Source organism: Haliotis cracherodii, unplaced genomic scaffold (genome assembly GCF_022045235.1).
Source record: "Haliotis cracherodii isolate W230 unplaced genomic scaffold, xgHalCrac1.p SCAF_15, whole genome shotgun sequence".
Taxonomy (NCBI): Eukaryota; Metazoa; Mollusca; class Gastropoda; order Lepetellida; family Haliotidae; genus Haliotis; species Haliotis cracherodii.
Window position 1 is genome coordinate 23737424 of NW_027266270.1, and position 17583 is coordinate 23755006.

Below are 17583 nucleotides of genomic sequence, written 5' to 3' on the forward strand. Positions count from 1 at the left end.
TCTTTTATTGACATTATTGTACAAATGTAGGTGTAAATAACGACCCGAGGGGACATGCGCATACAATGACTGCCAGTGACAGGGAGTGAACGGACACCTGCGCATTATGTAAGACATTCTATACATTGTGTATCGTGTATCCTTCGACACACTACCAATGTAAACAAATTTCATGGAATTTATCACGTGTCGTAGCTGACAGCGTATTGTGTAGATTAATTCAAATTGCTCGGCAGATTTTTCAATGGACGAATGTAAATAAACGTAATGGAGATTTGCGCCGGTGATACGTATGGTTTGGCCTTATCCTCGGGTTAAGCCATGCTATGGGGCGGATCCAGTGTGTGTGTGTGTGTGTGTGTGTGTGTGTGTGTGTGTGTGTGTGTGTGTGTGTGTGTGTGTGTGTGTGTGTGTGTGTGTGTGTGTGTGTGTGCGCGCGCGCGCGCGTGCGTGTGCGTGCGTGCGTGTTGTGTGCGTGTGTCTTTGTGTGTTTCGTATGTGTCTTTGTGTGTTTCGTGTGTGTGTGTGTGTGGGGGGGGGGTAAAATGTTATCATGGTAGGAAATGTACTTATAAAATGTCATCAGATGTAAAAGAAGGGGGAGCTAGTGGAGAAGTTACTACCCCGTCAAGCTATTGGTGACGTGGCTAAACTGGTCATATTAATGATGTGTGGCCACACAGACCAAGCCTATCTTTACTACCGTTACTAGCCTCGTCAAGCTAATGGTGGCGTTACTACCCTCATCAAGCTAATGGTTACGTTACTACCCTCGTCAAGCTAATGGTGACGTTACTACCCTCGTCAAACTAGTGGTGACGTTACTACCCTCTTCAAGCTAATGGTGACGGCACTTCCCTCATCAAGCTAATGGTGACGTGACTACCCTCGTCAAGCTAATGGTGACGTTACTACCCTCGTCAAACTAGTGGTGACGTTACTACCCTCTTCAAGCTAATGGTGACGGCACTTCACTCGTCAAGCTAATGGTGACGTGACTACCCTCGTCAAGCTAATGGTGACGTTACTACCCTCGTCAAACTAGTGGTGACGTTACTGTCCTCTTCAAGCTAATGGTGACGGCACTTCACTCGTCAAGCTAATGGTGACGTGACTACCCTCGTCAAGCTAATGGTGACGTTACTACCCTCGTCAAACTAGTGGTGACGTTACTGTCCTCTTCAAGCTAATGGTGACGGCACTTCACTCGTCAAGCTAATGGTGACGTTACTACCCGCTTTAAGCTAATGGTGACGGCACTTCACTCGTCAAGCTAATGGTGATGTTACTACCCTCGTCAAGCTAATGGTGACGGTACTACATTCGTCAAGCTAATGGTGACATAACTACCCTCGTCAAACTAGTGGTGACGTTACTACCCTCGTCAAACTAGTGGTGACGTTACTATCCTCTTCAAGCTAATGGTGACGGCACTACACTCGTCAAGCTAATGGTGAAGTTACTACCCTCGTCAAGCTAATGGTGACGGTACTACACTCGTCAAGCTAATGGTGACGTGGCAATGCCGGCTTCTAATAGGGTCGTTAGCAAACTGATCATACTGATGGTAGTGACGTGGCCACACAGTTCAAGCGAATGCTGATGTTACGAGACTGCTCAAGCTAATCATGACGTGGCCAAACTCTTCAAGCTAACGGTGACGTGACCACGCAGCCTAATGATGACGTGGCCACGATGGTAAAACTAATGATGTGGGGCCACACAGTTCAAGCCGATGTTGACTTTACTACCCTTGTCTAGCTAATGGTGACGTTACTACCCTCGCCAAGCTAATGGTGACGAGGCTAAACTGGTCAAGGTAATAGTGACGTGTCCACACAATTCAAGCCGATGGTGACGGTACTACACTCGTCAAGCTAATGGTGACATGGCAATGCCGGCTTCTAATAGGGTCGTTAGCAAACTGATCATACTGATGGTAGTGACGTGGCCACACAGTTCAAGCGAATGATGATGTTTCGAGACTGCTCAAACTGATCATGACTTGGCCAAACTCGTCAAAGTAACGGTGGCGTGGCCAAACTCGTCAAACTAAGGGTGACGTGGCCAAACTCGTCAAGCTATCGGGGACGTGGCCACGAAGGTCAAACTAATGATAACGTGGCCACGCTGGGTCAAACCTATTTCGGTGTTGACCACACTGGTCCAGCTAATGATGACATTACCACACTGGTGTCAGGCCAATGCTTACATGGCCACACTAGTCAAGCTAATGATGGCGTGGCCACACTAGGCAAGCTAATGATGACGTGGCCACGCTAGTCTAGCTAATGAGGACGTGGCCACACTAGTCTAGCTAATGATGACGTGGCCGCACTAGGCAAGCTAATGATGACGTGGCCACACTAGTCTAGCTAATGATGACGTGGCCACACTAGGCAAGCTAATGATGACGTGGCCACACTAGTCAAGCTAATGATGACGTGGCCAAACTAGTCTAGCTAATGATGACGTGGCCGCACTAGGCAAGCTAATGATGACGTGGCCACACTAGTCAGGCTAATGGTGACGTGGCCGCACTAGTCAGGCTAATGATGACGTGGCCACACTAGTCTAGCTAATGATGACGTGGCCGCACTAGGCAAGCTAATGATGATGTGGCCGCACTAGGCAAGCTAATGATTACGTGACCACACTAGTCAAGCTAATGATGACGTGGCCACACTAGTCAAGCTAATGATGACGTGGCCACACTAGTCAAGCTAATGATGACGTGGCCACACTAGGCAAGCTAATGATGACGTGGCCACACTAGTCTAGCTTATGATGACGTGGCCACACTAGTCTAGCTAATGATGACTTGGCCGCATTAGGCAAGCTAATGATGACGTGGCCACACTAGGCAAGCTAATGATGACGTGACCACACTAGTCAAGCTAATGATGACGTGGTCACATTAGGAAAGCTAATGATGACGTGGCCACACTAGTCTAGCTTATGATGACCTGGACACACTAGTCTAGCTAATGATGACTTGGCCGCATTAGGTAAGCTAATGATGACGTGGCCGCACTAGGCAAGCTAATGATTACGTGGCCACACTAGTCAAGCTAATGATGACGTGGCCGCACTAGGCAAGCTAATGATGACGTGTCCGCACTAGTCAAGCTAATGATGACGTGGCCACACTAGTCTAGCTTATGATGACGTGGTGCTACTGACAATACTAATGACGTTAGTATAATAATACCACACTGGTCAGAACATGTTAATGAGATCTATACACTCTAACCCAGGGTCGACCTGCGTGTCAATGATCAGTTGTGACCAGTTGTTCTGCTTTGTGACAATATTCAATACCCAAATGAATGTAAGGTTAGATATGTAGCGGCGTGTACCTGCATGAAAAGTAGCGATTTGTTCAACAATTGTCATTTTCACGTGTGGTCTTGCTTGTATTCTCCGACTGAGGCGTTCCAACAAAGCTCCGTTTTGTTAAATAAATGGCAAGCATATAGGAGCGTGTTTTCCCTTTTGAAATAGATCGAATACATTTCTCATTCATTTCGGCACTTAATGTTCCCGGCTTTAACTTGTCACTTTCTCATTTGGAGCTACTTCTCCCCTCGCTTCTCTCCATACCCACAGGGCCACGGATAGCCAAAAATGTAATCAGTACAGTCAGTATAGTATGGCTATCCGCGGCCCTGTGTCCATACCATTCACTGTCGCTCATTCGTTCGTTTGTTCATTTTATACCAATCTCTCTCTCCCCACCTCTCTCTCTCTCATTAATCTCACCCATAGCGTCACACTCTATACATACGCATAACTGGACATTTCTGTAAGCTAAGTCAGTTCAAACCGTGTACATAAAGTACCATTAATTAGACTTCATGGTCGTCGTCGACAGCAACATACGCTTGAACTGTACACTTCCAGCTCAACTAACTACTGGCAACAACAAAAGTCGGTCAAGGCCATCAAAGTCTACTAGCGCCTTACAATGTGGTGATACTGTGGACATAAACATGCTCCTTGTCTCACACCTAGCACCGTTACGTTTGTTGCCTTTAAGACCGCTCGTGAAACATAGAACTGACATACTAATACAGCAGGTTGGAACACGAGAACCAGAGTTTGTGTTATGTTAATCAGCCAATGATGTTTTCCCGTGTGGAAAACATTTCTCATTCATCTCGGCACTTAATATTCCCGTCTTTACTTGTCACTTAGCGCTACTATTCCCATCGCTTCTCTCCCTACCTTTCACTCTCGTCCGTTCGTTCATTCTGTCATTTGATCATTTCACACCAATCTACTCTAATCCCTGTTTCTCTCACAAATTCATATACATATTTTCTCTACCGTCTTTTCCAAAGTCTTTTCTTGTCAATTCTATCTATTTTAGTTTATATTTTCACCAAACAGACAATTACATTTAATATTATGTTGTTTTTTTTAAAAACAACATTGTGTTTAAATTTCACAACAATTATTATACACCGCTGCACATATCAAATGCCCCCGCTAACCGTCCCCCATAACGTGTATATGAAACAGTGGGATCTGTAGAAGAGTGTAAATGCCCTGACTCGTCCAGTGCCATTACCATATCACTCTCATCGATTATTTGGCGTTTTCTTTGTTTGTTTGACCCAATTGCGTAGATCGATGCTCATGATGTCAATCACTGGACTGTCTGGTCCTGACTCGACTATTTACAGACCGCCGTCAGACAGCTGGAATATTGCTGAGTGCGGTGTTCATTCAATTTGATTTCTTAACTTACCTCAATAAAAACAACTGTAAATTGGATCTAATGCGGTGTGTTCCATTGTACATATCATTTGCTCAAAATTGCTCCCTGCAAATTCAAAAAGTGACAAAAACGTCAAGATATCATGGGATTTGTTTCAGAAGAGTGTTTGAAATGACCGAAATCAATAGAAATGTACCTATTTCAATAGGTTTGCATGCCCCCTTATCACCGACCAGATGATATATTGGACTGTGCATTGACCCAATGTTGCTCGGAGGTAATGTCCCTCTCAATGTATTAATGTCTTGCCGGGTGTTCGTGAAATTCACGTCATAAATTATATGGAGTTTTGGAGTGGTTGAATCGTGTCTTCCTGTGCATACATATACCTACTTTAACCCAGCTGTGAACACATACAGATACCGTATTTACACACAAATATTCCTTCGTGTAGACTTTCACAAGGAGGATATACACAAAATGTTTACGACCCGTGAAGATCCGGGTTAGAAAAGGTCTTTAGCAACCCATGCTTGCCGTAAGAGGCGACTATATGCTTGTCGTAAGGGTCGACTAACGGGATTGGGTGGTCAGGCTCGCTGACTTGGTTGATGTATGTCCTCGTATCCCAACTGCGTGGATCGATGCTCATGATGTCAATCACTGGATTGTCTGGTCCAGACTCGATTATTTACAGACCGAGTGCGGCGTAAAACAACAAACACAACAAAGGGTGTATACCGTGTTTTTTTTGCCTAAAACTCCATAACGCAAAAAACATATTGAAGTCCATTCTTAAAAATAAATACATCAAGAGTAATCACTTCAAATCTTCCTATCATTAGTCATCACCACAAACAAAACTGTAGACAGCAATTCGATATCAGTGACTTTCAGCCCAATAATACAACAAAAGCCCCGCCAAGTGTGCATCAGTAAAATCGTTATACATTTTTAACATTTCATTACTCGAACAAGATCCAACGAAATATTCGAATATCGGTCCATGATCATGACAGATAAGGCAACTTTCTCAGTACCTTGACACTTTCAGGAATTGAGTGAGTGAGCGATCGTTTAGGATGTTTGGTTGGTTGGTTGGTTGGTTTCTTGTTTTACGCCGCAGTCAGCCATATCCCAGCTACATGACGGCGGTCTGTAAATAATCGAGTCTGGACCAGACAATCCAGTGATTCATATCATGAGCATCGATCCACGAAATTGGGATCGATGACATGCATCAACCAAGTCAGCGAGCATGACCACCCGATCCCGTTAGTCGCCTCTTACGACAAGCATAGTCGTCTTGCTGAAGAGCTGTTCTACCCCGGATCTTCACGGATCTTATGACGTTTGGAGTTGGTGAATTTGGTTGAAGCCTACAGTGATGCAGGTCTCAGACGTTTACTACTTCGGTGAAACCCACGAGCACGGGTATGGTGCTGACAAACCTAGAAACATAACTGGGCGAACCGGAATTCGAACCCACAATCATAGATTTCTGGCGTGGCCAAGGGACGCAACTCTGCACACCGAGTTGCGGCGACTCAAACTTGGTCTCCCGAGCCCCCTGTGACGTAACACTCAAATAAACATGTCAACATTATCATACACATTGCCCAATAAGTAGTGTGTTCATCTTAATTTTTTTAATTAATGTTTTTTCGATATAAAGTTTTTTTTGGCAATTTGTTCGGCAGTACATTTTCATCCACAAGTGTATTGTATCAAGCACAGCTAAATATCACATTTTGCATGAATCGCACGTGGTGAACGTGCAACACACGATTCTATGATACTGAGGTTCATTTATCGGGATATAAATACGCTCCACGTAATCAGAATGCCATCTCATTGGGCGATATCGTTCAACTGCATGTGTTGATATTACAAAAAATAACATAGTTGAAATAATCGTTTCTTAACAGTGCTTGAAAATAAGACATTAATTAGTGGCGGGCGGTCAAGAGAAACAAGAAATTTATTTCAACATGCCAGAGTCGGAGCTGGGCAAGCCAATGGTCGACAAGACGCTAGTCGCCACAGGAAGAGGCGCCTGGTACATGGGTTAGTTTGGGAGGGGCAGAACAATCCATATCCATGCACTGACCTTTGACACAGCACACTGCAGACTTTACCCCACCGTTGACAATGGAGTCACGACCAGGTGTTTTCTCAAAGGTGTCACCTCGGATTTACATATCTAACTCGAATTACATTTGCATGTCTTATTGTTGCTTTACTGTTGTCATATATTTAGGTTTAGCTAGTTGTAAGATAAAATATTGAGAAAAATACAAAACATATTATTGAAATATGACCACCATAATTATGGGTTAATTAAAGTGATTTTAGAACTACGACACTGTTAGCAAGTCAAGTGCGGGTAACAGTTGACAATTCATCTTTCAAACCTATTTTGTTAAAGATGAAGAGCTTGAAAGCTCTACACCGCTTCTTACTTCTAACTTCCGAAGTTATTTGTTTCCCATATTATTTGTTTTAGATGAAAACACCGCTTTCAACTTCTCGCTTTCTTACACCTTGGAATGATGAAATCTTCAACTTCGCGTCTCACTTCCCACTTCCGTAAAGATGTTTTAGGAAATAGAAACATTGGAATTTTGTTTTAAGACAATATATATGTTTTTGTCTCCACTTTTGTACGAAGTGGAGCAGTTGTTTTGATATCCTCGAATTGAATCGACTGCTCGACTGAAGCCTACTCTATTTATTGCATATAAAATATATAATGTACCGATTTCAAAGAGATAGCTCTAAACAATTCATCAAGATCAAATTACTTTAAAATTACTTGAAATTTCATGAAGTCGCACGACGTTTATAATGACTAAAGTCAACGTCGATCTCATTAACATCAGATCTTAGTTCTCGCTAAGGCTAAACAACATCTGATTTTAATAAGATTGAGTCAACGTATGCTGACGTCCACAGTGTGGACAACTGGGCTATAATCTATCCTACAAATGACAAATATGTCCTGAATTCACTTCTCTATGTAAAACTGCATTTCAAATAACAAAGTATATATGTCATAAACCCTCTTTTTTCTCATTTGACGAGTAAACAAGCTGAAGTAAGAAGTTGGAAGTGGTGCTGAGATTTCATCTGCCCATTTTCAAAACTAAAGTTTGAAAGACCAACTGTCAAGCTTTACCCGGACCAAGTCAAAGTTACAGTGCTCAAATTCATATTTACCATATCAGGATATTTATGAAGCAACTGTAACGCCTCTTTTCTTTGTAGATTATAAAAAACATACTGCTGTTTAATTAGAAGGTTCTAAATATTAAGGAACGCTGGGGCAGCCTTGAGGTTAAAGCGTTCGCTCGTCACGCCAAAGGCCGTGTTCGAATCCCCACATGGAAGACAATGTTTCTGGCGTCCACCGCCGTTATATTGTTTGAATATTTCTAAAAGCCGCGTAAAACCAAACTAACTGACTCTAAATATTAGTCATATTTAATATAATGACAAAAATTAATTTCGAAGATTGTGTTCTTGTTCTTCGTAAAGCTATGGTGAAATGTCTAATTATGTTCATTCTCAATCAGCCAACACAATAAGGCATGAACGGAAAAGGTGTGGCTTCTTTTTTGGAAAGCCCAATGGGCATTAAAACGGCATTAAGTTACCTTGGCTGGACGAACATTTAATCCCAGAAATAAAGTTATCTTATTTAAAATATATATCTACAAAATCCAAATAAAATCCAAAAGGAGAACAGAACAATGTTGAACTAAGGCTGTCTAGACTTGCCAAATCATTCCTGGCTTGAGTCGGATATGGTTTTAATATAACTTTAATATATATATATTCTCCAGGGTCTGGGAGACTGACTAAGCCTTGGCGGGTGATGCACTGTGTACACACGGTGATAAGTCGGTAAAGATATGTTGTCCATATCAATATCAATAATATTATATTTCAGTTATTACTTCATAAATCCAACTGATCACAACTGGCTTTGACTTTAAGGCCATAAAGCTATACTCCTCTGTTTAAAAGGGCCCATGAGATAATAATACTGCTGTTTTTGCTGTATGTCACTATAGCAACAGGCAGTGCGTTATCAGCGGTAGACAAAGGGTTAATAACTAAATCAAAGTATTTAGCAATGAATATTAATGAGTATGGTCGGAGATGATGTTACTGTATTATATACGATATTTTTCTAGCAATTCATTCGTGTCCTTGTGGTTTGTATGTGAATACCTTCAGCTTCAGTACTTGTGCTGCTTGGATTAGTGGTGACGGTGGGGTAGCCTAGTGATTAAAGCGTTCGCTCGTCACGCCGAAGACCCGGTTTCGATTCCCCACATGGGTACTCTATGTGAAGCCCATTTGTGGTGCCCCCGCCGTGATATTGGTAACAGCGGTGTAAAACCATACTCACCCACTCTGGCATTGTAGCGCTGCATGACAAGGCGCTAGGTCTACTTGATGTCATTACGCAGAGATATATCATGTCCATCTTTCCCTGATATTTTTATACTTTATAAGTAACACGGCCACCACGTTGGCCTAGTCCTCGCTATATCGGTGTGTGTGTGTGTGTGTGTGTGTGTGTGTGTGTGTGTGTGTGTGTCCGTGTGTTGTGTGTGTGTGCGTGTGCGTGTGTGTGTGTGTGTGTGTGTGTGTGTGTGTGTGGTGATGGCAGCGGAAATGGTAAGCATGTCCAGCCCCATCTTCCCAAGGCAAGGAAGTTAACTGACTATAAACGTTCAGTTTCCACCCTTGCCGAACTAGGCTGGTATTATTGAGTTACATTTTGGCTGGACTAACGAGTCTATGCATAGTCCAATCAAAGGCTTTCAACGAAATCGAAATCCGGTTCGTAAACTGTCGTGCAGATTTCCGTCGATTGCAGGATTTGCAAGGATCGTTGTCAACAGATATTTTCCAAATCTTATCATGTTTTCAATCAAGGTGCTCACGCATTGCGCGATGTAAGACCCGTTTCATCACAACATAGACCTTGATTATCGATCAGATCGTCTTGACTGGGCGCCATTGTTTTGTTTTAAGCAAAATACAAGTGATACGAGAGGTGGAATCTGATTGGTCTAAAGGAGAGGCTTAGAAGGGACATAACTCGTAATTGCCATTGGTGGCGCTACGAAAGAGCCCAGGAATTCCAGCCTAGTTCGGCAAGGGTGGAAACTGGACTTTTAAAGTCAGGGACTGATTCTAAGCAAGAGCCCCAAACGAAGGTATCCATGAACAATCTGTACCTAGCGATGCTTATCTCACCGTCAATTTGTGTTTATATAAACTCCACATCACATGGTTGTGTATAGTTCTTGAACCAGGATTCTAAGAGCAATAACGTCAACCATAAAAAGATAAGAGAGGTCATATTAACCTGTTACATCATAGCTCTACATCCACAACCCAGGACAACGTGTATTCAAGAGTTTTATGACTGAAAGCGACATATTATAAAGATATGACTTTTCCGTCACTAGACTAGGTCCTCTCACATCAGACATATTCCCGTCACTAGTCAAGTTCCTCCCCGTCAGACATATTGCCCGTGACTAGACCAGGGCCTCCCACATCAGACATTCTCTCCTTGACTAGACCAGGTCCTCCCACATCAGACATTCTCTCCGTGACTAGACCAGGTCCTCCCACATCAGACATTCTCTCCGTGATTAGACCAGGTCCTCCCACGTCAGACATTTCAGTTTACAATGATTCGGCGAGTTCAGACCACATGTCACACCTCAGGCCAATATCCAAGAGGGTGGTGAAGATGGATGGCAAAGACCTTTCCATGGACAAAATCAGCCATGATTCTCACAAATCACAAATGTATGATCGATAACTTATCTAATTTCCTCTCAAATCAAATAGTTTCTCTACAATCTCTGCAGTCTATCAGTGTTCATCCTTCATCCAACCACGCGGCCTGTGTCTGGAGAGTTCCACGTCATATTTCATCGCATCAGCAGGAACTCGCGAGGAGCCCACCCTGCGAGTTGTCCGACTTTGACAGCGATCACCAGCTCTCTACACAGAGAGGCCCTTGCCGCGCCTGTTGTTGACAAGGTAACCTGCGGTCCATTGTCTCCATTATGCATGGCCTGTACACATGCAGAGCGGGAGTATTTATTCAACACCCTGATCATATCCATAACACAGCACCGGAAGTACATCATATCATAATAACAGGCTGCCTCCGTGGTCTAGTGATAGAGCGTCCGCCCGGAGAGCGGAAGATCCGGGGTTTGATACCCGGCCGCGTGATACCAAAAGACGTTTAAAGATGGTACTTATCGTTACCCTGTCTGGCGCTCGGCATTAAGGGGCTAAAACAAGGACTGGTCGGCTCGGAGTCAGTATACTGCGTCTGAGTGGGGTATTTATGTTAAACTGCGGCATGGTATCTCAGTGAGCTAGCACTATAAATGGGCATCAGTCCGGACTAGTACAAGCAGCCACACAAACACACACACACGCTACGTTAAACCCCATTTCGCCTCAGCTCTCCTCATAATTACATGTGGGGAACCTACCATTTAATATCGTAAGGGGGTAGAGGTGGGGCTGCTATTTTTGTTGAAGACTTCTAAACACGCAATGTTTATTTCTCTCAAAGGAGTAACCGAACAATTATACTCACCTTTTCTCAGCACACATGCAATTATTTTAAGGACATCCACAATGCCCAGCGAACATATTTTTCGTAATACATATATTCAGACTCTAAAAACATGTTCATCGGCACGATTCAATGGTGGAAATGCAAACAGCGTTCATATATGATATTCATCAATGTGCATAGCATACGTAATGTGAAAATGATTTGCCTTGCCAACACACGGACACATTATGCAGCACATTAGAACTAATCTGAATCGACCAAGCTGCATAGCTCGGTACAATAGTTAGACCTCGGTCCCCAGGTGTATTAAACTTTGTGACAGAGCCTAAATATACGTAAGGCCACGACAAATTTATTATTTGTTGTTCTGAATCTTGTAATCCTTTATAGACTAACGCTTGGTCTCTGAAAATATATAATTTGAAATTTAAATTGAAAAGGAGCCCCAGTGATATTGGGAGATACTGAACCTGGGTGAAACCTTGCTTCATTTAGGTTACAGCATTACAGTCAGAGCCGGGCGTCAAGTAAAATAATATGGTTCAGGGGTTGTGAGACTTGCTGTCATTGTAATGAGGCTACCCCCCAAATTTGCCGACCCCCACACATTTGCCAACCTGTAAAACCCCCACCCTTCACATTTGCCAACCTGTAAGCCCCCCACCCCCCATTTGCCAACCTGGAAGCCCCCCACCCCCCACATTTGCCAACCTGTAAGCCCCCCACCCCTACATTTGCCGATCTGTAATCCCCCCACCCCACATTTGCCAACCTGGAAGCCCCCCACCCCTACATTTGTCAACCTGGAAACCCCCCACCCCTACATTTGCCAACCTGGAAACCCCCCACCCCTACATTTGCCAACAGGTAAGCCCCCCCACCCCTACATTTGCCAACCTGTAAGCCCCCCCACCCCTACATTTGCCAACCTGGAAGTCCCCCACCCCCCACATTTGCCAACCTGTAAGCCCCCCACCCCAACATTTGCCAACCTGTAAGCCCCCCACCCCAACATTTGCCAACCTGGAAACCCCCCACCCCTACATTTGCCAACCTGGAAGCCCCCCACCCCCCACATTTGCCAACCTGTAAGCCCCCCACCCCAACATTTGCCAACCTGTAAGCCCCCCACCCCCCATTTGCCAACCTGGAAGCCCCCCACCCCCCACATTTGCCAACCTGTAAGCCCCCCACCCCAACATTTGTCAACCTGTAAGCCCCCCACCCCCCATTTGCCAACCTGGAAGCCCCCCACATTTGCCAACCTGTAAGCCCCCCACCCCTACATTTGTCAACCTGGAAACCCCCCACCCCTACATTTGCCAACCTGGAAACCCCCCACCCCTACATTTGCCAACAGGTAAGCCCCCCACCCCTACATTTGCCAACCTGTAAGCCCCCCCACCCCTACATTTGCCAACCTGGAAGTCCCCCATCCCCCACATTTGCCAACCTGGAAGCCCCCCACATTTGCCAACCTGTAAGCCCCCCACCCCTACATTTGTCAACCTGGAAACCCCCCACCCCTACATTTGCCAACCTGGAAACCCCCCACCCCTACATTTGCCAACAGGTAAGCCCCCCACCCCTACATTTGCCAACCTGTAAGCCCCCCCACCCCTACATTTGCCAACCTGGAAGTCCCCCATCCCCCACATTTGCCAACCTGTAAGCCCCCCACCCCAACATTTGCCAACCTGTAAGCCCCCACCCCTACATTTGCCAACCTGTAAGCCCCCACCCCTACATTTGCCAACATGTAAGCCCCCACCCCTACATTTGCCCACCTGAAAGCCCCCCATCCCGACATTTGACGACATGCAAAAGGATCCGAACAACTAATAATTTTTGGCCTAATGCTCTTTTGAATTATAAAATGTTTGCAACACAACATTGAATGTAACGGTATACAGCGGGTGTCTCGTTCTACCAATACACCCTTGTGGCCTTCGGACTGTTGACATAGGATATTATGGAAATTGTTTATTGTGTCATTACAGGAATACCGTTTCACATTTGGTGCAGCGACATGAATGCGATATGTCAACCTGTTCAATATCAAGCACCTGTTGGCGGCCTGTCTGTGCAGCCTCGTGGCTAAATGCAAATGCCGGTCTATTAATGGAGCTGCGTCGCTTGTATGGCACGGACGACACCCTAAATGGAACTCACACGTGCTATTGCAGATCGCATTCCAGTCATGTACATAACGCATTCTGTCGGCTTTTCGGTATTGAATGTACGTTGGTGGAGTATGAATGTCCGACAAACAGGAGTATTGTGGGTATGGTACACAAGAACCGGATGTGGCGAATGATTTGTACAACGTATACAGGGAACCAGTATGGCGGATCCAGTGGCAGATAATTACAGTTGAATTGTATTGATACACGTTATTGTGATTGAGGTATCTTTCACGTGGAGTGAGTGACGGTGAGTGAGTGAGTGAGTGAGTGAACGAGGTGGTGAGGTAGTAGGCGAGTGACTGAGTGGGTGGATGGGCGAAAGAGTGAGTGAGTGGGTGAGTGAGTAAATGGGTGAAAGAGTGAGTGAGTGAGTGGGTGGAGGGGTGAAAGTGAGTGCGTGAGCGAGTAAATTGGTGAAAGAGTGTGTGAGTGTGTGAGTGAGTAAATGGGTGAAAGAGTGAGTGAGTGTGTGAACGAGGTGGTGAGGGAGTAGGCGAGTGACTGAGTGGGTGGATGGGTGAACGAGTGAGTGAGTGGGTGAACGAGTTGGTGAGGGAGTAGGCGAGTGACTGAGTGGGTGGAGGGGTGAAGTGAGTGCATGAGTGAGTAAATGGGTGAAAGAGTGAGTGAGTGAGTGAACGAGTTGGTGAGGGAGTAGGCGAGTGACTGAGTGGGTGGATGGGTGAACGAGTGGGTGGATTGTGAAAGAGTGAGTGAGTGAGTGTGTGAGTTAGTATGCGAGTGAGTGAGTGTGTGAGTTAGTAGGCGACTGACTGAGTGTGTGGGTTAGTAGGCGAGTGAGTGAGTGTGTGGGTTAGTAGGCTACTGACTGAGTGTGTGGGTTAGTACGCGAGTGAGTGAGTGTGTGGTTAGTAGGCGAGTGACTGAGTGTGTGGGTTAGTATGCGAGTGAGTGAGTGGGTGGGTTAGTATGCGAGTAGTGAGTGTGTGGGTTAGTATGCGCGTGACTGAGTGTGTGGGTTAGTAGGCGAGTGACTGAGTGTGTGGGTTAGTAGACGAGTGACTGAGTGGGTGGTTCAGTGAATAAGTTTTATCTCAGCACATCCGGTTGATGAATTATTATGAAAACCCAAAGTGACCAAGACCAGAACCTTGCATCTCTTGAATAACACCAGTGATGTTTGTACTTAGAACAAAAACACCCATGGTGAAACCCTAGAGCACAAACAAGACAAACAAAATATATTAATCGTGTCGAATCCTGCACTTGTACCAGCGACCAAAGCTCCTCTTAAACGTCGACAAACTAACCTCCAAGTAGCCCATCACAAATAAATACAAACAATCAACATGACGCATGTAACGACAACGGAACAAACGTCAAACAATAATTAGAGTTTGACAAAAAATATGAAAAATCCAATCACAATGAACCCGATCTAATAGCGGTTCTATGTTTTCATGACCTAATTACTTCATTCAGACTAGAAACTACATATGTGTTTTCAAAATAGGCTACATTTGGGAATAATTTGGATGATAATGCTATTTCATGAAAACAGTGTTGAAGTGCAAATATGAGTCATCATGACATTTATATCATTTTAGTATTGATATTTCAAATATACAATATATTACCATGGGAAACAGTCGCGAATCGGTGTCACAGATGATGTTTCACACAGTTATGTTATCGTCGTGTGTGCGTACACGGCGAGTGGGGTATCTAGGGCTTGGACTACTTATTAATGTTTCAAATTTACAATTATATATATAGTGGAAGACAGGCTGCCAGTGTTGAAACTGTCAGCGAATCAGATGACGATGACACAATTAAAGCAGCAACGATGTGATCGTGTGTATGCATAGACACGGGGGTAGGAATCGAAAGGTGTATGCGTGTACTCACAGTTAATGAGATGTGCTTGTCAGTACCATGTCGCACTTCCTTATATTCAGCGGAAACGAGCGCGCTTGGCTACATTGACTAACGTCAACAAACTAGGCCATGTTCCCGAGGAGGTGTGTCACAGGACAGTCGGGACAGATGCATTACTGTGAAACAGTGGACTTTTAGAGTAAATATATCTCACTGGGACATTAGCTCGTCATCGTCGCCTCACACACGGGTCAGTTTCCAAAATACCTGTGGCAATCTCACGTTCAGGTCTTAGGGTTAAAGTTCATAGAAGTCACTGCAGGCGATACACGATGCATATATACGTGATATGTTAGTCTGTCTTACAGACCCTGATACAAATATATCAAATACAGCACATGTGAGTCTATAATGTTTGGCAAGTCAAGATTACTGCAGTATCAGTATCTGAAAATGAAGAGAGTCTCTGGTTCCCTTTTATTATTTTTTTTATGAAGATAATTTAACAACTGTTTTTTTCTGTAGGATATGTTCATTTCAGAGACTAGATGTTAGTCTAGTGATATGTTTAAGGCATATAATTTAATGTTGTGAAGCTGTAGTGCGTGAACAAAAGTATTGATTTGAATTTCCAAATGCATTCGATGTTACATTTCAGTACGGACGATAACATTATATGCGGCATAACCAATAACATTTTCGCTTGAACCGGAAACCTTATAATATATTCATGTGGTAGGCAACAAAAGTAGTCATAAATATTTTTAAAAGTTAAACAAAATGAAATTAAATAGATGCGTTTGCATTGTAGTTACGTTGAATCATTAATTGCGTGACGATAGATACTGTGTATTTGCTCGGAGCTCGGAGGTTCACACTCGTGGGCCCCTAACGGTTGGTGTGCTGTACAACTCAATGCCCTAGGGATGAATAATCTTATCGCTGTGACAACAGTTCACCGTGCCTGTCCCACACGGGCCGAATTCCTTGGTGTGGAGAAGGTAACAAATACATTTACCTATGATCCGAATCCCATCTGCTCAATAATTAAGGAATAGTGTCAATATTATTGACGTTTGGTACAAACCCGAGCACTGGGACGACACGCGAAGACAGCTGAACTACTTCGCGCGAGTTGATCGACTCAGTTTTATATCACTCCTGGTTTTACCGCTAAATGGAACAAGGCGCGCGATAAAATAACTTAAGATGTGACATCTTACCTTCACCCATACCGACATCAGAATGAGAACAGGCAGGGGTATCCTATAATGTCGTCTGCGTGTTGTGACAGTGTCGTCTGCTCGGGATGACAATGTCGTCTGCTGCTAAAACATCGCATTGCTAATCACCATACTGCCAATGATGACGCCTCGATGTAAACAGTCCATGTGTCACCTCGGATTCCACAGTGTCCTCTTCCACAGCACTGACTCTTCTTAAAGAGGGGGCGTTCTCCTTGAGGCGTGGTCGTGGCTTTCGCCCATGTGACTGTGTATAGGTCTGGATGTTCGGGTTAGTTCATCCGATTGATCCCCATTCCGAGGGGCTGACGCCTGATCCCCGTGGCTCCGTCTCGGGCAGTGGCTATAGATAAGTACTGACCCGCTTTCGTCGTTATAAGATACGCAGTCGGCTCCCTAATAGAGAGGGCGCGTTTTGTACAGTCGCCAACAAGCACATGTACAATGGCTGCATTCAGAGTTGAATGTGTTATGGACGTGTGTTTACAGAAGTGACAAATGTAAACAGGTTGTCTGTAAGCTGTGGCAATTTGTCAGCTGTGGTATATGATGAATATCATCGAAGGAGGATAGATACATGAAACGATAAATTTAGCCGCGATAATAGCAAGTAAAATGTTTGACTCAACAAACAAAATGAACACGGAAGCGAACGTCACGCTTCGTCCTTGCGGCGAAAGGTAAACTAGGACACTGCGGAGGAGGGAAGTATCTTTATTTCAACACGTGGGTTCATCTCTCCGGTCCGATGAGCGTATCCGGTATTAGCTATAACCAGTTGTATTTGTGCCCGGTATGAAACTGGGTTACTGTCTCTCATCAGCCTGGGTGCCCTGCTGCCACACACACATGGAGCTTGATAATAAGATAATGATTGTTTGGATAACCAGTTCACCGGTTTCCAATGACCGAGGTGACTCCATCTTTATAGACACACATTCGGCCTTGGAAAGGAATATT

General features: G+C 44.4%; 1 protein-coding gene across 2 annotated transcripts in view; it reads right to left on the bottom strand.

Moving 5' to 3' along the window:
- LOC139462400 (double-stranded RNA-specific editase 1-like) overlaps positions 1-17272 on the bottom strand; it is a 49511-nt gene extending 32239 nt beyond the window's left edge. The window contains exon 1 of one of the 2 annotated variants that reach the window (XM_071244089.1): positions 16603-17272. In XM_071244089.1, coding sequence (XP_071100190.1) covers positions 16603-16612 — 10 coding nt within the window. In that variant the 5' untranslated portion in view covers positions 16613-17272. Of the gene's footprint in view, positions 1-15409; positions 15511-16602 lie in introns of those variants that run through there. The other variant, XM_071244090.1, reaches the window with a different exon arrangement.
- Between the last annotated feature and the right edge of the window lie 311 nt (positions 17273-17583).